The sequence below is a fragment of the Papilio machaon genome, chromosome 5 (genome assembly GCF_912999745.1).
Source record: "Papilio machaon chromosome 5, ilPapMach1.1, whole genome shotgun sequence".
Classification (NCBI taxonomy): domain Eukaryota; kingdom Metazoa; phylum Arthropoda; class Insecta; order Lepidoptera; family Papilionidae; genus Papilio; species Papilio machaon.
Window position 1 is genome coordinate 494,475 of NC_059990.1, and position 26,019 is coordinate 520,493.

The 26,019-nt window shown below is 32.5% G+C and overlaps 1 protein-coding gene across 2 annotated transcripts in view; it reads right to left on the reverse strand.

The window, feature by feature from the left end:
- The window catches only part of LOC106708928 (neprilysin-4), a 28,520-nt gene extending 5,435 nt beyond the window's left edge, over window positions 1–23,085 (reverse strand). Inside the window, exons 1-3 of one of the 2 annotated variants that reach the window (XM_045677953.1) lie at window positions 23,049–23,085; window positions 13,060–13,127; window positions 1,352–1,494 (exon numbers count right to left, since the gene is read on the reverse strand). In XM_045677953.1, coding sequence (XP_045533909.1) covers window positions 1,352–1,494; window positions 13,060–13,127; window positions 23,049–23,060 — 223 coding nt within the window. In that variant the 5' untranslated portion in view covers window positions 23,061–23,085. Of the gene's footprint in view, window positions 1–257; window positions 414–1,351; window positions 1,495–13,059; window positions 13,128–23,048 lie in introns of those variants that run through there. The other variant, XM_045677954.1, reaches the window with a different exon arrangement.
- Between the last annotated feature and the right edge of the window lie 2,934 nt (window positions 23,086–26,019).

Genomic DNA, 26,019 nt, shown 5'->3' on the forward strand with positions numbered 1-26,019 from the left:
TCTCGTAAAAACCTAACGAAATGATGATACTTGTGTCACACACATTTGTGAGCATGCATCAAAGCATATTGATTATGTAAAATCAATAACATACTCTTTAATAAATTTGAAGGTCTATGATAGTTTAGTTTTAACGATCCTGAACAACCGGCATTTCATAAAAAAAAATATTTTTAATATTAGTAATTAGATTAAAGACTTTCCTAATTTAAAATGTTTATTAAAGTAGTTCAAATTAACGTCTTCACTTTGCTCACCAGTCTTTTCTATCAATGACATATTATTGTCAACGGGTGAAGAATTTATTAAAGTAACAACACCAACAAAAAACATCACCACTTTTATAAAATCCATTGTAACAAAATATATTTTTTCTAATATCAGTCTAACTTGACGTATAAATTGTGACTGAAAAGTTAATTTATATGTTAGGCGTTATATGTTGTTCTGATATTGTTTGTGTACACGTGTTAGAAAATAAATATGTGTACCCATGGTGGCAGGTACGGTCAAACGGACAAACAAAATTCCTGGTTACTGCGCATCGGTGCCTTATTAATGCAACCGTATCAGCTTTTAGTACGCAGTTAGGTTCAATTACGTTGAAAACGCCACGTGGCATAAATCATGCCGATGATCTTAAACTACGTCGTTATTAAGGGAAAATGTAATGTTAAATTATTGTATATTATTTAATTATCATTTTAATTCAGTATTAAATTACATTATAATTAAAGTAATTTGCCAACTAACTACTGAGTCGGTGACTTCGAATTATCAGCATCTGATGTAGACCGGAAAGTTTACGACAATATGTATCCTGGATTTTGTAATGAGTAGAATTAATTTCATTTTTTATAATTGCTACTTTTAATTTATATCCAAGTCTAGTGTGTAAACATCCTTTTGTAGAAGTGCTCTAGGTAGAATTTAATGTATTTTCATGCAGCTTGCACATCGCGTCGACTCAAATGCAAATTATTTTTATTATGAAGTTTAATTATTTTTAATTGTTGCAATCTTCTATTTCTTTAATTGCGTACAAACAACTGCCGGATTCCATTCAAGTGTTTACTGCATATTTACATCATAACAAATGACGCTTGGGAGAGTAAACACTGGGATTTTATTGCAATAAAAGGTTAAAGAAAGAGAATAGAGAAGTAAATTATATCTCGTTTCGATCCAATACTAAAATGGTAAACAATGGAACATTAAATTTCACACATGGCAACTCTATATTTTAATATTTAAATTTTTTAACATGTTTTTTGTAGTTTTTTGTACTTAGTAGTTTGGATCGAAACTAGATAAAGTGATTGTTGTTGCGTGGTAGATGGTGGTATTTTACCAGTGGCGACGCACTCCTCGCTAAGGCAGGGCATGGTGGCAGAGTTGCCGGCCAGCAGCAGCACTGCTGTATACCCGCCCAGCGCCGCCAGTGACAGCACCAACGCGCAGATCAGTACCGACGACCGTCGTACCGTACGCTCCCTGAAAACAAATTATTTTAAACTCTTTTTCCACTACCGCGAAAAAACCAGTTTTTATAGCTGATTTGAAATTTACTATTTGTTGTTACGAATGTCACTACGAATATTCGAACTCACGAGCACCTGGTTGGATGCCTGTACCCTTAACCATAGGGCTATTGGCGTTTTCTAAAAAAAAAAACATTACATTTACCGAATAAATGAAGAAAATAATAAATAGGCAGATAATTCGTAATTTAAAAATAAAATATGTGGTGATAAATAATTTTTAAATTGGTGAACAATTATTTTAATCACTTCCTGTCTAGAAGCAAGAATGTTGTATGTACTCGTATCTTCTGAAGATTACTCTCGTAAATTATGTAAGTATATAATATTTGTACATTATTTATTTACTTACCGACACGTGTATTTAAATTTATAAGTTATATGTAATCTAATTGCATATGCAATGATATATAATTAGACAATTTCTTTAATAATTTATTCATATTTTATGTAAAAATAGTCAAGATAATTGAACTATATTGCAATACAAGATATAGCAAATAATATGGTCATACTGTTTTAACAAGTCTAACACATAGGTTGCTCCAAAAATAAATTGAAAAAAAAAATGTTTTAATAATTTTTTCACGTCAGAATGGACTCGTGATACGAATCGATGGCACTGAATGTGTTGCAATGATCATGGAAGAACATAACAAAAATAATAGAGTGAAATTATAATGAATGCTAGACAATGGTAGGTTCCTTTTCCACTGCGGAAATTGTTGCGACTGAGCATCATACCCGTAATCAGCAAAATGGTAAAACATTGTAAGTTGTAATTTGCCTTACTCTGTTACTGTTGTACATACTTAAATATCATAAAGTAATAATGATTTGAAGCCTATTATTTAACTTTCAATTACTAGTGACGTTCTTACAAAATACATATTAAAAAAAAAACGTTCTTACAAAATACATATTTTTTTATTTAAAAAATGTATGTGTAAATGAAGAGAGCATTTCTTCGAAGACATTTCCATAACAAGAATTTCTGATTAGTAAATATTACATGTAAACAAATCACGAAGATTACCTGTCTTTCTTTAAATGTCTTCTTTTTCAGCAATTTTGGTGTGTTATTAAACAGTATTCGCATAATTATGTTTGCTGAATGAAGTATAAGTAAATTAATAGAAGGCTAAAGAGGTTTTCAACTGGAGTAAAATGTGTATATAAAATTAACAAATAACAATATACATATCCGTATATATGTCTTCGTATCTATAATTTTTGTTGCTATCCCTTTTAAATATCTTAAACAGTATTCTTCAAAACAAATATCTGAATTAAGTAGTTCTTTGTACCATTTAACTTTGATATATAAAAAAAAAGATCGTAACCATGCGCATAGCAAGTTATATTTAAAATGATAAACTGCAAACTTGACATTCAAAGATAATATTTTTACGTTTAAAATTCATTACCGTTGGGAAAAAATGAAGTAAGCAGCTAGAAACATTATACATAACATCGTATCATCATGTGTGGCATAAAACTTTAAAAAAGTAATTTAAAATATCTTTAACTCCTTACTAATATTATAACTGCGAAAGTTTAAATGAATGGATTAGTCAAGATTGCGGGAGTATCCTAGATGCGGGTTGCACAGGACCGATCATCGTGGCGATCTTTGGGGGAGGCCTATGCCCAGCAGTGGGCGTTACGTGGCCGAGAAGAAGAAGAAGAAATGGATGGATGGATGTTTGTTAGAAGGTATTTTCAACGATTAAAGGGTTAGGCTATGTTAGTAGTTACCGTTAGTGATGCAACGGAAGTGTCTTACCGGAACCAGAAACGGAAACAGATGTCAAAAATAAATTTTAGCAGAAACGGAAACGGAAACGGATGCGGAAACAGAAGTGTAAATAATAATAAAAAACATATTTACAAAAATATTTTTTTGGGTAAAAACAGTTTGTATTCGTTTTTAATTTATAAAGGCATTGGATATCGGTGTCCTTTAGCCTTCAATGTATGTATTTTTTACTGCACTGCAATAAGTTAAAATACGCGTTTTTTTATTTATTTTCAGGAAACAAAATTACACTATTTACAAATTAATGTTCGCCAAACCACTCGTGTTGACAAACGACAAATATATTTATTTCTTTATTAATACATTCACTGCTGACCACTCGGATCCGAGCGAGGAGCCCGTTCACTTTGTAGTAGCCAGTAAGCCGCCGGCGTTTGAAGCGAGTCCATGTTGCTTTGTGTGGCCACTCTGGCAATATAGTCAACTAACGAAAAAGAGTATTAGTTTCATTCTTACAGTGTTATAGTGATTAGTACCACGTTCGTACGGAGGCAAACATACAAATATCTTGTATCACATGAAGCTAAGGCTGAACTTAATGTTATGTATGTGTATTTTTTAAATATATGTATGTCCTGTATGTGTGTGTATGCGTGTGTGTATGTGTTTGTGTATATGTGTGATGGTGATCTCTAGCGCTCAAACGCAAAAAATGTGTTTTTTATTGAAATAATTATAATAACATTATTAATTTATCTATATGTTCAACATTCCCAGATACTAAATAAAAATTCATCATAAAAAGTTTTGGCTCCCAGCTGTTACATTTTTTTTATTTTGTAAACAGTGAATGTGTTAAGTATCAAATGCACCAAATCTAGATTAGAAAAAGATATAATTATTAGGCGTCGGTGGCTCGTGGCACTTGACTTGCAATCTGCAGGGCCTGGGTTCGTATCCCGCCATGTCCCGCAATGTGTTTTTCGATTTACATATGTACATTTATCCGACGTTCTTACGGTGAAGGAAAACGTAGTGATGCTGCCTGCACATATCTGAGAAAAAATTCAATGATATGTGTGAAGTCAACCCGCTCTGGGCCAGCGTGGTAGACTATGGCCTAGTCACCCCTAATTTGGGGTAGGCTCCGAGCCCCTCAGTGGGGATGCATAGTAAGCTGATGATAATAATGATGATGATATATTACAAATAATGATGATGATATATTACATGGTTATCACTTATTCAAAAGTACATTTAATAACTCGTAAGTATGAAATAGTCACATTTTGCCAGTTGTCAAATTTTATATGGGCAACAACTAGACAGTTCACTCCAGCAAGAGAAACTGATCGTTTCAAACAGCAGCAGAAAATATTACGCGCTTAAATTCACAAAATAGTACGTAAACAAACAAATGCGACAAGTGCCGAAAGGCCGCGCACGGACTGCCCGTCTCGCGCCGCGCATTTGGATCTCTCAGCCGTCGTAAAGTTCCGTTTTATCTCCGTTATAAAAGTTGCGGAAACAGAAGCAGAAACGGATGTTGAAAAGCATGCGGAACTTCCGCACTTGCGGAAACGGAAACAGACATCCGTTGCATCACTAGTTACCGTAATATAAATCTAGTTTGAGGAAAATCTAACTTGAGCTTTGTTTCTACGTAGTTTAGTTAGTATTTCTCTTTCTCTCATTCTCCAAAATAATTCTGTCATCTGAGTAATGTTTGCGGCAGGCTTGACACATATTTCCTTTTACTCGGAATAATTTCACATGAAGGAAAACTTGACGCAACTTTAACTTGTTTTACGAGGATGAGCAATACGTAAGATTCATTTTATTTATTATCTTGAGGTGTAAGAATGGTAGACGTGGTTAAACTTTCGTATCGTTTATACAATATGCTCAGGCATATGGTAACATAGTCCTAAATCCTAAAGGCCATATTGCTCTCTAGTTTTAGTAGATAACAACGAGCTAGTTGAGCCCAGATGTTTATTTACCAGATTTGCATAACTTTTTTCAATAGATTTGACTTCGTATATAAATTAATATTGTACGTAGTTATAATAGAATGGATTGACTTGTCTGTAGGTCTGACGCTTCCTATAATTCTTCTGGTTTTTATGGAGCATAATTTTGGTGAAGAATTTAAAATCGATGTCTTGGATTAAAGTGGATGGTGTGACAAATCACTGGACATCATTTTTACAAGAAAATGAGTCACAGGTCTTCGTGTTTTTTGATGCAGTGTTTAGGTCTGCGTTTCTTGGAAGTTGTCAGCCCTATCTGTCAGGCTAACGGCAAGGCACGTGTCCAGACGCAGCACACGCAGTCCGGTCACGTCTTGCGGTGCGCATACAAAGCGACGCCTTGACTTATGGCTAACTAAATGACTTTTACGTTCTCCACACTTGCCTAGCGAGTAAATTCCATTGTTGAATCAACTTTCCTCGCAGTTCGAAGACACAAAGACTGACTAAGCACGTTTATGAAGCAATAAAGTTCATTTATTAACCACACTATAACTACTTAATAATAATAATAATATATCCCTTTATTCTGAAATTATTTGAAATATACACGTGCAAAAAAATGATAAAATGTCCCTAATCTCAGTGTGCCTCTTGGCATAGGCCTTATAAATACTTAGTAAAGATTAATTGGGGTTTAGGTATTTTATAAAAGTAATTATGGGTAGAATGAGCTATCACTTAAGCGTTGAAAACTGTATAAAAGTACGGAATATAACAACATAAAATAAAAAGTAAAAGAGAAGTAATATAACCCACATACGCTTCCTTTACCTGCCTCTGGTCAGAAGTATGATTGCATTTCTTTCTATGAGTAACAGTAAAGGACATTACAGTTAGGAATGTGAATACAAGTTTCGGTGCTCGTTTAAAAGTAGATCAGATCACATCCGGGTCTCTTTCACTTGCAATAGAGCTGTTAGACAAAGATCGATCCTTAGTGTGACATAGATGTGAGCACTCAGTATACGCCTCCCAGGTCGAGCAGGACCATTACAACACTATCACAATACTACGTTACTGTATTGTTATGTTATGCAAATTGTCTTTGTAAGTAGACAAGCCTATTGCGTGTATTAGGTTATAGGTTCATTTGATTTTTAGTAACGGAGAGTAGCGGTTTAAACTATAGTTGAACTAGTTCAACTTCAAAAAAGTGCTAGAAGGCTTTTTAAGGAAACAGCAAAAAAGTTAGTCGACATCACAGGAGATCGAAGAGCTGGCAGCTACCTACAAAGAATTAGTCTAGCCATTCAAAGGGGGAACGCTGCCAGTATCTTCGGAACCTTGCCTAAAGGAAAACCTTTTAATGATATATTTTAGTTTTAATATTATATTTAAATTAAGTTTAATTATGTTTTGTATAATTGGATTCAATTTAAGTTGTTGTTACTTCAAAAAAAAGTTTCAAAACAATCATTACATTCGAAAAATATATCTATACATATATGTCGCCCGCGACTCCTTCCGCGCGCAGTTAAAAAAAAATGAAAAATAGATGTTGGCCGATTCTCAGACCTACTGAATATGCTCACAAAATTTCATGAGAATCGGTCAAGCCGTTTCGGAGGAGTACGAGAACGAAAACTGTGACACGAGAATTTTATATATTAGATTGTTATTAATATTTTAAAATACTTTATCATTCAACAAAGCCTTTCACCGTATCGACGTTTTGATAATTTAAGTCACATATAAAGTTGAATTTGGTCAAGTAAAAGTAGTTTATCGTATGCTTTGTAACTTTTTCGGCAAAAAAAACGGAACCGTGTTTATTTGGCACATAAAAGTATGATCTGATTAAGGAAACACAAACAAGCCTTGTGCGATTATTATAATAATATTGAAAATTCAATGATCCGGAAATGTATTGAATTGCCTTAGCAATAACGAAGACTTACCGTAAAGCGCGTCTCGGTCACGTAATAAAAAATAATACTCGTAATACGGTCATAAGTATCAAAAAGGTAATGTTGTCTACCAAAATTAGGAATAGAATTAAAAGAAAAGAATTTTCACGTTCATTGAAGGTGATAAACCAGTAATTCCTAAATTTTTTCCTGGGATACATAGAAGAAGTGAGGAGAAAGAAATTAAATTAAGAGTTCAAAAGTTAAAGAAAAAATGCGTGTTCGGTATAAAATCGGCGTCCCTTCTCCGTTGATTAAAGATAGGCAACGCATCTGCATTCGCGGATGTCTATGGGCAACGGTCGCCTCGCTATTGCGGCGAATCCAGGTGGCTGTTTGCTCGTTTGCCACCTTGTGCTATAAAAAAATCTATAAATTTTAAAAAAGGTCTAGAAAATAAAAGTCTAGAAAATTTCTTGCACAGATTATGTCAATTTTATGCCTTAGATAAGAGATTAAGATTTCCATAATAATTATGAGATAAAGTAAGACAGTATTGTGTGGACAATGGAAGGCAGCACGTGTGGACGCAGGTTCATTGCCACGCCTGCGTATGCGCCTGCGCATGCAATTAATTCTACTCGCGCACGCGGCTTTCCACTACCCTGATCTAACGCAAAAGAGGCAGCGTATTTATTACTACGAGTATTTTAGTTTAAATAAATCGTAAGTAATGAATTAATTAATTTAAAATTTAAATTTTTAAAGACAAAATTTATTGTAATTTAAATATTTAGATACAATGTAGCAACTAACTCTTATTAACATAAGTTAATAGATAGAAGGCGCTGTCTCCCAAAACATAATTTTAACTAGTTCAGTAGACAGAGCCCTAACAATTTTGTGAAAAATCGTTTTTTGGTCAGGTCAAAGCACCATAAAATAATAATAAAAAATATAAAATTACAATTTGTATATAATATAAATGTATCCCGCTATGTATACCGCTTGTGTCTTGCGCCGCTTGTGTGGGTGCTCCGCTAAATAGGCGTCCGGTTACGTCGCAGTGTAATGCTGCCTAATAAGGACCTCACTTTCCCTGTAAATTGCTCTGTTAGGACCTGCTAACTATTAAACGTTGTATGAATGTAAGTCATAATTTACTTCGTAATGTTTATAGAAACCCTTCTTAATGAAACGTTTACGTCGATTGAATTTTGGCGAATTTCTGTATCGAAAGCTGACAGTAAAACCTTTTTTAAAAATAATGGCGGTAAAAATACTTACGAGTTATGTATAGCAAAAACAGTTACTTACTATGAAGTAATGTTAAAGTGCTTTATCCAGGGCAGGCAGGTTGTTCATTGTCATTTAAGTAAAAAGTTCAATTTCAAAACGCCAACGAAGTAAAGATATAATTAGTATTACATAAGGATCAACTTTTACTTGACTTAAAAATATATCTTATGTAACATACAAAAGCTTGTCGCGAACATCGTGTCAACACATAGTAAGCTTTATATGTTTTCAAGCACGAAAATGGCAAAATGTCTTCTATCTGACACAAGGTTATCCTTCAAAGATAGTAGGGAATACAAAACATAAAATTCGGGGATAAACATTTTATGGAGAAATGTTTATAAAAAAAAATTTAAAAGAAACTCATTGAGTTTTTTTTTAATTCAATGTCAACGTATACGAATTCGTGGACGCCAGCTAGTTAAAAAAAACTGGAAACGTACATGTTACATGCTCTTAACACTTGCGTGAGATAATAAATCGAAAAGATTTAAGCCAAGCGTATAGAGGTAAAGATTAGAAAGTATCGTAAAGCGGCGGATGTCCTTATTGCCCCTGGCCATTGGCCGCTGCCTGCAGGCCGTTACATGCTGGCCTCTGGCCGCTGCCAAGCTCAAGGCGACAAACGCACACATACGACTTTACTATCCATTCAATTTTAACAGACACTTTCGCTGTCAATGATTCGGCGGTGGATCAAATAAGTCAATATTATAACGAATCCAAAATAAATATACTGTTTTTTCATGACGTAAGTTAGTTTTTTTCGTTCGATATTTTTTTAAAGAATGGTAAAGAACGATTTCGCAGGACACTAGTTGAGGCGGCCGAGAATGTGGCTTTACTACGCTACGAATTTTTAGTTATCGATAAAAGCGTTAGTAAAAAAGTAGCAGGAAATACGCGGTATTTACAGACCTTCAGTTATTCAAACTTAACAAAGTATATAATATATACGATCATCAGTAAAAAAAGACTTTGATTACACGCAGCTACTGATTAGGCGATTCAGTTACGAACGAGTTACGAGCGGGCTGTTATCAAACGAGGAAAACTGATTATTGATGTACAATTAATATATGTACATTGTATGTTCATCCGTCTGTAACCTACAACGTTTTTAATGTTCTTAATGCTTTAACATCAATTAGAACATTTTACGCATCGCCTGTGTCGATGTAAAAATAACAATTGCAAAAAACAAACAAGCGAAAGAAAAGAAAGCATAAACAAATAAAAGAACAAAAGGGTTTGTAGATAAAATTGTATGACGTAAAATAATATTTTATGTTTAGATCTAATATATTCGAGTAATGAACAAGATGACGCATATCTGTTGGTAATTTTATTTGTTTAGAAACCAATTAGTTTTTAGTGGCCTTGAACACGAACACTGAAAATTGTTATATTTAATAAATCAAATATGGAATCAAGTTACACCCAAGAATAAGATGAATTATCATTATTAATTACTGGGTTTCCGTTGGCCTTAATAATACAAAGGAATATATAAATTGTAACAAGTATGGCGAAACTGAGACAAAATATATTTTTCGGAAATAAAAATTAAAAAAGGTAACTTAAAAAAAAATCAAGTAAATGTAAAAATGCTTTGACGCGCCTTAAAAGTACTTTAATTAAATTACATTTTTGAAAAAAAAAATCACTAGGAAACTTTTTAACAAACAAGGACAAAATAACTAGTCGTATGAATTTTAATTTATTTTTTTTATTAATTTATACTGCAATCGTCTCTCACTTTTAATTATGTAGCTCGTCTCGTTACCTTGTAAATGAAAAGACGGAAAAACAGCGCATCATTTCTTTTATTGTAAACAGAGATAATGATGTATGGTCGTACATACAAAACATCAGATGAGACATGGCTATTAAAATATTTGTGAATTATTCATGAGCGAATGATTGGATCGACAAAGGAAGGGACAAAGGGAATATTCATAACCCTACGACGGTTGTGTGATGTATAAATTACTGAAGGTAATAAAGAATCTCCGGCGCTTTCTTTGCATGATGTATCCAGCCTTGGAGTATCGGGAAGCGCTTTCGCTTTTGAATAAAAAAAGAGATAATCCTTTTGTATTCACGTAAAAATATTTAAATATAGAGATGAGCAACAACGGAAGGTAAAGATCTTAATGAAAACGTGTATTAAAACATAGAATAATGTTGAAAATACTTTCAAGAAAATATAAGCTCTTATAATAATGTGAAGAAATGCTGCTTCTTTGTTGATAATAATTCTATCTAATTAATAGTCATAAAATACTTTTCAAATTGAATTTGATATTACAATTATTACAATATGCACATCTTTTGTATGGTAATTGGCTGATTGGGATCGTGGTTGTGGGATTACATCGGGTGTTATAACCAAAAATATATTCATCCATGATAATATGCATGTAACTGTTGTGGAAATCCATCGTGAGGCTGAACAACTCGGCCATCTGTAACGCCCGCTGTCTCAATGTCATTTTTTCTACCATAAATAGTTGTTGAGCTCTTTTTGTGACTTTTGTTACATCGGTAACAATATCATTAGGTTTTTCAATAGCTTATAATTCTGTTGGTTGTTAAATAATATTGATTTTTAATGTATAATTCAAATCGTTCATAGTTCATTGGATTTTGAGAGTTTTTTACAAAACGATTAACAAAAATTATTGTATTTTTCCACGTTGATATAAAATAATAAATTAGGACCTAGAATCTAGAAATAATAAAATGTAAGCTATCAGTAATTGATGATCAATTCCGTATCAATGTACAATCGTGTTCATATAAATATATCACGCTTTTGACATATTCATTGTTAGACCTTAGCATTTTATTACTCGACGATTTCTCGTTGTTCCGATAAATGTTCTAGTTACTGTACAGTTGTCTACAAAAGTTATTGAACAGAAACACTTAATACAGCTATATACAATTGATTGCTGAAAATATTACTAGGTAATGTCTAATCTTTGTCGCTGATTGTACATCGTACAGTCCGGAAGCAAAAGACTTCAAGCTCACCACATTAAAAAAAAATAGTGCTTGTTGTAGCGGTTTTAATTCTTAACTTAATTACTGAGGCTTCAGTGTACTTTGCTAATGTACTTTTGTGCACAAATATAAAAAATATACATACACACATAATTGAATTTAATGGAGTCTAAAGCTCAAATATTAACACGAACAATCCAGATTTAGATCGTGTTTAGTACTTGGTTATTCTAAACAATACGAAACTATGAAAATATAAACAAACTCCTACCAGAGAAAGTTGAAACAAGATTTAATTAATAATAATTATTTTAAGCATTTAACTAACGTAATTTGGTTAACAGATAATTAGCAAAAGTAATATTCCATGAGGTAAAAGATTTTAATAGACGCGGATGTTTTTATGAAAATTAAAAAAAAAACACTATTGATATTAAATAAAATAATGCGTTTTGGTTTGAAAACATATTTGTTTTATAATTAACTGTTTATACAGTGATGAGTCATTTGTTTTGTAGAGCAGTTCTTGTCCTGTTAATTAGTCTTTACCTGCCGCTTCTACCTCTTTAGAGGTATTTATTTTGAAACATCAATTATTTCAGTATTTCAAAAAATTTAAAACATAAAAAAAGTCTTATTGTAAAGACTTGTTTCTTCTATGTGTTCTTTCAGACTATGTTCTACATCTGTGCCAAATATCATCAAGATCAGTTGAGCCTGTTACCCGTAATCGGAGATACTCTTAAGTAAAACTTTCTTTGTCGTGCGATAGACGTGAAAATTATTTCAAATTATGATTACATATATTGGTCAAAAAAGTATTCGATTGTGAATCAAATAAAAAAAAACAATATTTGGCGTTGATGTCCTATGTATAAAGTTAGTTGACACATTCAACACAGCACCTTTGAAAATATTAATAGCAATCTTTTGTATTCATAACGTACCAAATGCATTAAAATGTAATTCCTACAACCCACTCGAATTATCGTCAAAGTTACCATAGTATGGTTAAAGTGAGCGATGTAGGCAAAGTGGGCAACGTGCGTGCACGAGTTATGCAAGCGATGCATTCACAGTATTGGAGTTCTATCGTCAGAATAAACTACTTCCGCGATACATTCGTAAATGTTTAGCGCCAATAAACTAAAGAACTCACAATCTGACGAATTTATTTCTATCTTTGCTTAATTTTTTTTACACTTTTGCATACGAATAGGTCATCATTCTTCTTGCAAAACAACAAGCACTATTTACTTTACGGAAGAAAAGGCGAATGAGGTAATATTTTCTATAAGTTATTTTTGGAAGGTATCAATTGTATGCAGGGCAGTCGTTTCCGTGATTTGCTCGTCTATATCTTATGCTAATATACTGGACACGTGCAGTAACAGTGCAGGATCAATATGTAGTTCACATACGAATCGAAGATATAGTCTTCTGTTACATTTATATATTTTTTAAACCAAGTTGTTTGACATAATTAATTAATTAATATTATCCTAGTAATTTTTGCATTACTTAGTTCATATCATCAGCTATATCAAAAATTTATTACAGGTACTTACAGCTTCTCTTCCAGTTTGCAAGCCGGCATAGCACTGGAACTCTGACTGTCACTCTCCACGTCTCTCACCTGTGACAAAACAATTTATTATGTTTAAGTTTTATTATATTTTTGAAATAAATAAATGATTCCTATAAGCTTAATTCTATTTTAGAAGATGGTTCACTCGGTATGGATGGTACGAATTATTTTAAATAATTCTTCAAAAAGATCGAACATTTTTTGCGGATTATCTCATATCGGCCTTGGAAAAGAACAGCTGAACAATTGAATGTGCTTGCGCGATGTCTTTTAGGATTTTATCGCGATTGCATTAGCCGACTTGAAGCCGACATCGGTGATATAACATTCGAGTCTCCGGTAATGATATCAAACGGCATTGTGTGTGTCAGTGGCAGCACAATGCCGACAATACTGATTGCAGATAGCGCACGCGATGCCGCACAATGGCCGAATATGCTGATATACTACCAAATATATATTATAACCACTGCCACACAAAGGGGTCGGCAGAACGTCGAAAGACAAGATAGAATTTGACGGTTTAAATTTACAGGATTTTTTTAAGTTTTCAGACGTAGGAATTTTTACTAGCAACACGATGTATAAAATTGATTCAAACTTTTTACCAAAACAATAGTCGAAAACTGTTTATATTCAAAAATTTATCAAAAGTTATGTTTAAAATGTTATATTTACTTCTACAAGTTTTGTTTGTTTTTAACAATTAAGATTTAAGGGAATTGGAATGTTAATTGTTTTTAAGAAATCAACAAGATTTTAACGAATGCAAAAACGTGTGTCAAGTGTTCATCAATACCTAGAGTTACATATTTGTATATAAAGGTAATGAATTATAAAACAATAGCCGTTTTCTAATTCATATCATCACTGTTTATTGTTACAAAATCATTTATTTTATTAAATTAAGAGTTATTTCTAAATACAGATAATTATGCTATGCGAGAATCATTTTACTAAAAGTATGTCATATGTCAGTTTGTAGTAAAAAAGATTATCAAAAGAGAAGAAGCATTTAATACTTTAATGACGCTGCTAATGGTTTTTTAAATACGTAATATATTACGCCGCACATGTAGCTTAATGGAGTATACGGTTTGCGAAATCTTAAGTCCTGGATTCGAAAATTATATTCGGCTATTGTCAATTTGGTTTAACAGTTACAGATCAGTTGGTATATTTTACTTTTCTAATTACTAAGATGTTGATGAGTGCAGTGATTATATTTTTACTTTTTTCATGATTATAATGTTAACAAAATAATGTTATAATAGCTGTACAAAGCTATTAAAAACGTTAAAATACGACTAGGTTATTAATTATCTGTGTTGTTTTATTTCGTCATATTTGTCAAAACGTATTCCGTGTTCATCAATACGTTACATGTTATTGCTTATGTTATTGTTTTACTACAATAGTTTCCATGTTACGTATCAAATTCAATTAACTTTTTAATAATACAGAGCACGCAATGTATGGTGATTAACAGAAGCTTTCTTACTTTTAAGCAATCGTATTGCAAGAGTGCATTGGTTGGTGGATGCAATTATATCACTTTCTCATAGTCAAAATGGCGGCTGCGACAAGCTTGTAGCGGATAGTGAACGATTGAAAATCTCACGCTTATTGACGAAGGACTAAAAGAAAATTTTTGTTAGCATAACAGACGACTGATTCTAAGACTAGATAAGTTTATTTACAAACGTTCCTAAATTAATTTTTACGTAATAAAACTCTAAACCTTATCCTAGTTAAAGGTTAACAATTAACTTTTAATTCTAGCTTCGTTTCATTATGTGAAATAAACGAATTTAAAACCCTTATCAATATCCAAAGACACTAATATTTATGTTTTCATTGTCGTGGAGTTCATGGAGCGTGCAGGCAGGATGACATAGACAAGAGGAACACACTAGCGCCGCCGTCATGCAGCCGTCGAGGTGAGATTTGTTCAACAAGATTAACCTCCAAGGTCCCAATAATACTATGAACTGAGGCGCTGAGAGCAAGTTGTTATTAATTCTTATCTTATATGTTAAGATGTTGTTGGATTTCGCATAATTAAAAGTATTAATAGACAACCAGGCATTTAATTAATTTAATTAAAAAATATAGATAAAGTTTTTAAATTAAAAAAGCTCAGCTTAATGGTTTTATTTTTAAAATAGAATTTCGTCGTGTAAATTACGCTAATGTCTTGACAATATATAGATAATAATTAACAAACAACCTTAGTTACCGCCGCTGCCGCTTTCCGTCTCTGAACGCATGAATCAATCCGAGATGTTGATTCAATGAAACGCACTCACGGTTAGTGCAACTAAACAATACAACAGATATTATAACTTACAAATTTAATTATTTTTAATTATATGAATATTTATCGTACTTATATAATAAATACGAATGTTTAGATGCATGGATGGATGTTTGTTTGAAGGTATCTCCGAAACGGCTCAACGGATCTTTATGAAATTTGGCACATATGTAGAACATAGTCTGGAAGAATACTTAGGCAACTTATTACGTTTGTTTTTAATTCCACGCGGACGGTGTCGCGGGCGACAGCAAGTCATTAATAAGGTACATGACACATGAAAATGATTTAAATTATAAAAAAGATTACTATTACTTAAGTAATAAGCATAATGCATCTGATTTTAAATTTCATAAACCTGGTTATTACTTATCTTTATTAATTTTTTTTATTTTTTTTCTTTATTGTCTCCAGTCTTTCGTTTAGCATAAGTATAACCTAATTTTACTTGGAAACGGAAAGGGACGAGATATGTAAGCGAAGACGGCTCTGTTCAATAGAGGCAATAGGTCAACAATCTTTATTGAACCGGCACAAAAACTATCCTCGGTCGCCCAGTGCCATGTTCGCACGCAATGCTACATTATGTGATACCACAGAAACTGCCATTATGTCACCACGTCCTAGTTGCTATATGACAAAGCTTACCATATTACTAGGAAGTTTTCGAGGACTGGAACCTACCAGTTTTATTTAATAACATTTTTTTATAACTTACAATTCCATTAAAAAAAATTAGCTCTATTCATTAAGGAAGCTAAGATCAACAGCGATATAAATATGTTATTTTACGCATGTCAACAGAGTTGTTTAAAAAAAGTTATACAGCCAAGTCAAATGTATATCCTATTAAATCCGACTCGAAGGATCAAGCCTTTTTTCGTAGTTAACGAAAGCAATCAAGAGATTAACCAAAGACAGATTTATTGAAACTTATTAATTCATAAAATGGTATTGCTAGAATAATAATTATTTCAATGACTATCTAACGAAAGAATCGTTAGCTAATACAGCGATTATAGTACTGTTACGTCCGCAGTTATGTTGGAATATGGTAACATTATCTGTGTCCCACTTGCCTCACTGTTACACTTCTCTTTAGATTTTTTGTCTTATTTTCAGCAGTTCGTTGCGCGTCTAACTATTTGAAAGGTGATCGTGGCATCAATAATGAGTTTGACCCACAACTTAACAATTTGTTTGTTTACAAATGTAAAAGATAATGTAACAAAATATTGTCTTTACTTAAATTAACCATGCTGATTGGAAACTGATCAAAATCTATGTATGGAACGGTAATAAGCACCCACTCTGTAAGGTCGGCGTATCAGGTTTTTCTCCTTAAAGTCGATCTATCATTCGTCATGTCGGACGTCACTTTATACTTTGTTTGATTTCGTTCTGTCAAAATGTGGGAGTGTTTTTCTAAGGAAAAACTTAATATTACAAATTTCTTTTTGGCACCAATAAAAAATTTGTCATTAAATTATTCACACTTTGTCAATACTTGCACAACTAATTTATAATATTATAATATTTAATTTATAATGTATTGTTGTTATAATTTGTTACGTATTGTTAAACGTTAACATAGTAATTTAAGAACATAATATTAATTTCAGTTTCATTTCATTTCAGCTTGAAATTTGCAATTTTTATGTTGTAACTTTTTTAAGAATAGGATGTTGAGGACACAAGAAATTTCAACCGTAGAAACTGATATTCTATATTTTTATGTGTTTTTTGTTCTTCTGTATTGACGCTTATATTTAATAGACTAGGTTATTTTGGGACGAAGTCCTAAAGTTTATGTTTGTTGTTTTTAATGTTTGTTGACATGCTTTATTATCAATTTTTTTTCTACATTAGCAATTTGGAGTTTTTTTTTATATAATAGATGAGATTTCAAAGGCATCTATGCTCACACACATGTCAATTTTAATTATGCCTGTGACAGAATATATATTGCGCTTAGGTCGTGAGAAAGCGAATTTGTTTCTTGCTCTCAACTTTCCCTTTCGTTTTGAAACGATATTGTCTTTGGTATCGCGGTCCTTCACTAGCTGGAACGTGTGTGCATTTAAGCCTATTTAGTACCCGTATACTTCGTTGTATACCAAGTGTCTATTGCCGTAGTACGTATTCGAGTACGTACCATCTTAAACAGCATCTTATATTTTTTAATAATTATATTTTTTAACCTATACGTGATTACATATTCTAGTCTAGTCTATATCTAGTGAGATTGACGTTGCGATACGACATAAAAAATAATAATATTTTACCGTCAAATTAGTCATCTTACAATTGCACAATTCAATTCTTGTACCACTTTAAATAACGATTAACGTATAAAATTTTCACAACGTTGCAAAAATTTTCTATTCAGTGATCTTCGAAACTTGCGGCACTTCAGTTGCCGTATCTAATTTGATTGCTTCAGACGCCATGTTTCAAGTTTTCGCGCGTAAATTAATGTTAGTCCCTAGGTTAGCACCGTTGGTGAACTTTCGCAACTTTAACCATCGGTCCATCACTTTTTCATTTTCTTTTACAAATAATTATTTTAAATTAACTTTGGAGAATTCATTTTCTGTATTAATATAGAAATGTATGATACCCTAGGTGTTGCTGAAATAAAGACTTTTCTTTTGGAATTCCAATATTTCACGTGTTATGTTGTAAATGTTTTTATTTTAGGTTATACATAGACAAGACATACATTTTATTATAACCTCCTTAAATATTTCTAAATACATTACTGTAAGTAAAAAATCATTGTATACCTACACAAAACATCTAAAGTTCACTCTTGTTGATTTACTACAGTTGTCCGGGTTTATTTATTTAAAAAAAAAGAATATTTTCCTTCTATGTACTTTATAGTTACGTAATCTATTTGATATTTGCGTAAGAATAACTATGAGAAAAAGTGGGGAAAGATGTTTTTGTAAAATAATATAATATATTATGTTTTATTTATATATTATGTTTATTTAACTTTACATTGTAGTGAGAATTAAATATATAAATACTTATTATTATGTATAATTACAAATGATAATAAAAGTAATTGTTAAAAAGAAAATACATCGAGATTCCGAGAAAATTTATTCATTACCAATTAATAAGAAATTAAACTGCAGTAGTTACTAATAACTGTACTATAGAATATGTTGACTTTAATATTGCTTTAACCTTCCAAATGAACACCCATATCGAAACTCAACACCCACATCGTGTTACAATAGAACATAAAACACATGGGGTTGTCTGAACAATGTATAACTCTTTCAGACGTGGGTCAAACTTCTCAGATATCTCTCGAATTAAACATGAAACTATATCTCATGACATCTACATGCCAATCCCGTAGTTACGGTTACTTATAAAGTTGGTATATTATCTGTTGGTATATATGTTACGTTAGTAGTTACGGTTTCTACTAGCGCCCTGGGCGAGCTTTCTACGGTGTCCTAATTTTACCATGCTGGAGAGTGGGGGGGGAGTTTAAAAAGGGTTATGTGACACTGTATAATACCCTAAGACCTGTTGTGTAGGCGGTCGCACTCTTACCCGCCGACCCTGTGTTTGCTTATTTCTTGCTAAAGACTACGAATTATTTAACATCTATTTACGAAATTTTATATGTCATATATCAAGCAGTTCACAACGTCGCAGTCGTTATCAAGATAAATACAAAACAATATACAAACGTAGGAAAATTCAATTACTGGAAATCAAATCACGATTCGTGACGTCGTTCATATTATAAAAAGAAGACGTAATTTTTATTACTATGAGATGTACTCGTATATCATAAGGCAAAGAACATGGAGGCGCGTGCGCATAATAAACTCAATTAAATAAGCAAGCGAATGCATTAAACATGTCCACTGTAACCTGCATTATTCAATTCAAAGTCGGTCTATAGTAAACAGATTGTAAGTTTAGAATTATTGCAAAATAGCTGCCGCCCGCGACTCCGTCCGCATGGAATTAAAAAAACTTAATATGTAGCCTATATGTTCTTTCAGAGTATGTCATCAGTGCCAAATTTCGTTAAGATTCGTTGAGCCGTTCCTGAGATACCTTCAAACAAACATACATCCATCTAAACATTCGTATTTATAATATTAGTAAGATAATAATTTGATCAAATTTAATTGTATTCGTTCGGTTGATTGTTTATCTGTTAAATATTAATGAATTTAATTTTATTTTTGCTGTATGACTATGTTAATATTAAATTTAAATGTTGTTTTCTCACCATTTAGCCACAACATCGATTTTATTATAGGTTTAAGGCGTGACTGAAGGTACATACAAGAGATGCGCCGGCGCATCCGTTATGCAAGGACGAGTCTTGTGAGCTTTGACATGCCTCTTACAAATCAAAGCCATTTAATATTTGAAAGTTAAATACAAGCCTGTCTAGTAATGTCAGATGTTATTACATTGTATGGATGTATATACTGTTGTATTGTATGTATGGACAACACTATAATACATTATAGAAAATAATTTATCAAAAGAATTTTTAACATCCTGAACTTTCAAAGATAAATATCAATTGGATGATTTCCATGTTTAAAGAAAAGCAGGTGTAAAGGTGGAAAACACTAAGGCTCTTGTGTATATGGAAATGCGTCATAAAACCACTTCTTGTACCGCAAACCTTCCATACAGTTAGTTTTTAATAACATAAGTTAGAAATGATAAATGGAATTTACACCAAGAAAAACTAAGCAGATATTTTTTATTACTAAATGTTTTTTATTCACAGATGAAGTCGTAGGCAAAAACTATTTAGTGATACAAATATTTTTACAACTTCTTTGTTATAGGGAATTCTGTCGAACCTTTAACATGGTTAAAGGTTTAATTTAGTTAAAAGAACGCTATATTAACTATGTATGCTTTAAGGGTAAAATATGTGTGAAAAATGTTATTTTGCAATAACATTTTTATGTACAAAATTCTAACTAACACCTACATTTATGTCAGCGATAAATCATTCGAGATATATGATTAATAGTGAACAATACGGTATGAATAATTTATTATAACTGTTGCTCGAGCATTGTCAAATTGTCGATGTACTAAGGTCGATGAACCATTTGAAGGGGTGATGCGAATTCTGTTTACATCATAACGGCATAAATTTGACGGTATGGGGTCGCAGTCAGAACTCGACTGGTTTCGATCGGAACTGGATAAAGTGCAGTTATTTGCAGCCAGCATCTTTTATTTAGGTACAAGTTTTAATTATAAAGCTCAGTGTTATAAAAAAGAGCTTTTAAAATTAAGTCACATGATACTTTGATCAGAAATTTATTGTTTTATTCTGTTTTATAAATAACTAGCTATTACCCGCGACTCCGTCCGCACGGAATAAAAAAAATGCACACATGATAAAAAAAAAAGTTCCTATGTCCGTCTCCTAGTTCTAAGCCACCTCCCCATCACTTTTCAGCTAAATCAGTTCGACCGATCTTGAGTTATAAATAGTGTAACTAACACGACTTTCTTTTATATTATACTAGCTTTTACCCGCGACTCCGTCCGCTCGGAATAAAAAATAGAAAACGGGATAAAAATTATCCTATGTCCGTTTCCTGGTTCTAAGCTACCTGCCCACCAATTTTCAGTCAAATCGATTCGCCGTTTCAGATCCGATTCAGATCGCCGTTCTTGAGTGGTAACTAACACGACTTTCTTTTATATATATAGATTTTGGTAAAAAGGTACAGACTAGAACAATGCTTATGATGGGAAATCAGTTGCATAATGAAGCTTAAAAATAATAATTCAATTTTATTTTAATCAGAAAGAGAAGATTCTTTCCTTCACTCTTAATTTTATTTTAGAGTTTACTTATTTTAATTGACATTACAAATTAACTAAGACTATCGCTATATTGTATTAGGTCTGGGAACATCGTATAAAACAGTTCAAATAACAAAAGACAGTTCACATTATCCCAGAATTGTCTCTTCAACCAGATATATCGCAGCTCAAAACGTAAAATGATAAATATAATATACATCGACAATGGTTCAACCTTAATCGTTATAACAACAACACTGCCAAATATTTTCGTTCGCCTCAATGGATACGGGTATCATTTTTCTCGCATCTGTGAGAGAAAACGTCTCAATCAAATTATATTTACTTTACACTTTTTGGTAACCCATTGACTGAGTAGTTAGTATTGTAATACACGACTCTTGGTTCCATTCCCAAAGATAAATTTTATTAAAATCTTTATAGCTACGATAATTAAAAATGTCAATTGTCAAGATAGCGACGTATACTTACCCCACTTATCCATCCTATCCATCCTTAGGACCAATATGAAAATTAATTTTATTTAATTCGTAAATGGTGAGGTTGCAAAGGTGAGGTTTTTCAAATAATTTTTTTTATGTCCTAAGGTGGCAAACAAGCAAGCGGTCACCTGAGTTCGTCTAAACAGCGAAGCGACCGCTGCCCATAGACATCCGCAATTGCAGATTCGATTGTAATTGTTTTGCTTTTGATGGGTTAAATTTAAGATAATGAAAAAAAAATGTAAAAGGTTATTTTTTTATTGCTGTAAGTTTCTTATAACTCTCTGGGCTTTGCATACTTGATTTAAAATTTCAGTTTTAATAGTTACTTACTGCGGTCTGTTTAACGGAAGTGATATAAAGTTTATTATTGTTATTATTATTTTAAAATTAACCACATAAATATTTAAAAAAAATTGGTCGTCTATCGGGCGCTGCTGGAGGGAGAAAATACTTTTCACATACCACTTAGGGGATAAGATACATAATAGGACATACTTTATAACTATTATGTTTTTCTTGTATTTGGTTTTTGTGTGGAGAGATTTGATACTCAGTCACCAGAACAAACTATGAAAAATTTACTTGGTAAGAACGTGGTTGGTCCTATCTTACTTTTTACTAATATTATAAATGCGAATGTTTGGATGGATGGGTGGATGGATGGATGTTTGTTTGACGACTCAACGGATCGTATAGAAGTCTAGAAGAACACATAGACTACTAATTGAGTCTTTTTTTAATTGCGCGCGGACGGAGTCGTGGGCGACAGCTAGTTTGTAAAATACCTTGAATTTATGGAAGGGGAAAGGTATTAACTCCTGAAACACAGTGCAACCTAGTTCAAGAGCCAAGGCTCCCACAAAATGAGTGTTACATTAAAGCAGTCTTAATTAATTTTTACGTTAGTCTGTATTACAATAAAATTACTTTATACTTTTTCGTAATTTTTCGTAATTTATACTTTTTCGTATTTAGTTTCCTTAAGTGTTACTGTACAAATCTCGGATAGCCAACTACCTTCTATTAGTACTTTTAAATTGTTTAAACAATATTAATTTAAAAAAACGAATGACAAATCTCTTAAAATTAAACATTATGCTTTTGCTACACTTCTTTAGGTTTTCGCTTACTAATATTTGTGTAGGTAATAAACTTTAGGGACAAGTTTAATTCTAGATCAGACCGTGTTGGTTTTATAAAACTGTTTTTATTAATTCTACATAAATATTTTTTAATTCAATTAATAAAAAAATAATAATAGATTTTACATTAAAAGCAATATTTATGAATATTATAAATTATATTATATAATCTTACCTTATATTTCATTTTGACTATTTTCTTCTATAACTAACACAAACACACAACTAAAATATTGTAAATAAAATTTTACAATACAAAGTAATTTTTTTTTACTTTTTTTTCAAATATCGAACTGCAGACGAGTACTTTTTCGCGCCACAAGAAAGGCAGAGGCAACGCGCATGCGTCCAGCGAACGCACGGCAATGGTTGCGCCGGCGTGTCTCTGGCGGTTTTGCTTCCCCGCCATCGCAGTGCAACGACCTAACGGGAGGTTGCCAACTTTTGGCAACTATCAATTAATTATTGATTTAAACCCTTTGATGGATTTTACATAATCATTGTATTCAAGATTGAACAGGAAGGTATAAAACTAAGAACAAATACTTGCAAAACTAAAACATCAATTTTGTTCCTTCAAGCCTTTTGTCAGCGTAAAAGTAACTACGAAAAATGCGATCCTGGGTTCGAATATTTAATGGTCTACTGGTAAGTCTTCATTCAATACATTTTCCCTTAATTTAAAGAAGGAAATCACAGTCGACACTTAAATAAATGATTATTCATTTCCGTATTTACGTACGCGGGATAGCGTTCTTTCCGTTAAAATTTGTTTAAGAATTGTTTTTCCACCATTGGATTCGTATTAAGTATGGATGTTTTTTTAATGAAGTCGGTTAAAAATATAAAGTAAATGAATTCCCGCGTAGTGTAGTTACTAGTACTAGTGAGCTTGTGACACAGACATCAATAGAACTCGACACGGCACGGCAAGGTGAAGGTGACGCGCCCGATCCGATGTCAACACAGCTGCAATTTCGATAAATCTGTCACTAATGGAGGTTTCACTATTTCAAAGAGCATGTCTTAATCTCAAACTCAGCAAATTAATAATTGCCTATTATTGCATTGTTTCAAAAACGTACATATATATTCATAAAGTCTATGTTATTCCTATCAACATGGAGTTTTTAATCACCACATAATTTGTTGTTCAGGTGAATAGATGTTTAGATGGGTGGACAACGAATTCTCACCTATAAATGAGGTACGTCTCCGGTCGAACCAATGTCGTGCAGAATAACAGCTACACTTGGTGAACTAGCAAGCTTTAAGCAAAATGGAGGGGAGGGATAAATGATTTTATGACCCCTTTCTACATCCTTACCTTGTTTACATTTGAAATAGTCTTTCAGTCGTCCAACGTTAACATTAAAATACAAAAATCGGCAAAATTTAGCTCAGACACGGCTAATTATTTTTCACCAAAATACGTAATCTAGATGACCTTAAGTCACTTAAGAAGTTATAAGTTATAACCTTACTTTCCCTAAAAAAATCTAACACAGCCGCTACTGTACACTTTAAATTGTTATAAAACAAGAATATAAATTATATACAAAGTAATGATTTTTTATCGATTTATTTAGATAAATGTAGAAGAAGCTAGAGGTGTGTCAGAACCGCGCCAAATTCGTGCGTGGTCTCTGCCTACCCCTCTGGGATACTGACGTGAGTTGTGTGGTTGTTATCGTTATTTTGTAGAAATACTAGCTGTCGCCCGCGACTCCGTCCGCGCGCAGTTAAATAAAAAAACAAAATGAAAAATAGATGTTGGCCGATTCTCAGACCTACTGAATATGCTCACAAAATTTCATGAGAATCAGTCAAGCCGTTTCGGAGGAGTACGGGAACGAAAACTGTGACACGAGAATTTTATATATTAGATTTAATCTTTTTTGGTTTTGATTTTGTTAGATCGTATACATACTGGATTGATTTAACATATTTAATATTTACTTCCACGATATTTGAATAATAGCGCCTTATTAATTAAATAGGTATAAAAAACCTTCACCGTTTTGCTTTGTCCTCATGATAGGCGCTTTCTGATTGGCGTGTTTTATAGCTTGTTTTCTTTTTCACAAATAAGGAAATTACAAATGTATAACCTAACCTAAATTTTAAATGCCTAAAAGCTCAAATGCTAGACTCTAATGGATGAAATATACCTAATATTGTACGTAATACTTTTTTTTAAAGTTGTGACCAGTGAGATTTAAACTCGTTTTTCAGTAATTACTTAAGTCCGCTGTATGTGTTTTGTGCTAATATATCTAAAATCCGGCAAAAAAGGCGAACCTAGTGTCACTTATCAAAATAGTTTCAGTCGTTTAGGCTCTAGGCCGACACAAAGAATTTACATACAAACATACATGCTAAACTGCATACATGAAAACCTGAAAACATTTCCAGAACTAGGTTTTACCAGTTGGGTAAAAATACACTGAATTTATTTCATGTAGATATTTAAAAAATATTGACAGGATATGTGACGAAAAAAAATAACCTGCCTCATTATTTGCTACTGTTATACATTTACTGTGCATTTTTCTCTATCTCACCCCTACACGGAAAACGGAAGAAGTTATTCATGGATCAAACCACGATTTTTTAATTTAAAAAATTTCAATTTAGAAAAACATCATATTTTACAGAAAAATTAAAAATTTTGTGTTTCCAGAAATCATATTTCAAAGTCCCGCGAAAACACAATAACCTGTCATGGCGTATTAAGTGACAAATCGTGTTGTAGAGTAGAATCGTAGAATAGAATCTTGAACTACGAAAAACTCTCTCTTTGGCAGGTATCTCCAAAACGATTAAATCGATCTGAATGAAATTTGGCACAGATAAAGATTACGGCCTGGAATTTCGCATAGGCTTCTTAATACGATTTCTTTTTGGATTTGGACAAAGTCACAGCCAAAAGAGAATTTTAAATAATTATCGATAAAGTTTCGATAGGTGGATAATTTTTAAATCGATTATTTCATATTAGAAAAGAAGAAATATCGAAATCTCGATATTTGGAAATTTTACCAGCTGTGGAGGTTGGAGGCCATGGACAACATGTACACACTGTACACATTATGGATTTATGGACAAGCCTACATGACAAAATGGCGGTAACTGTCACTGTCAAA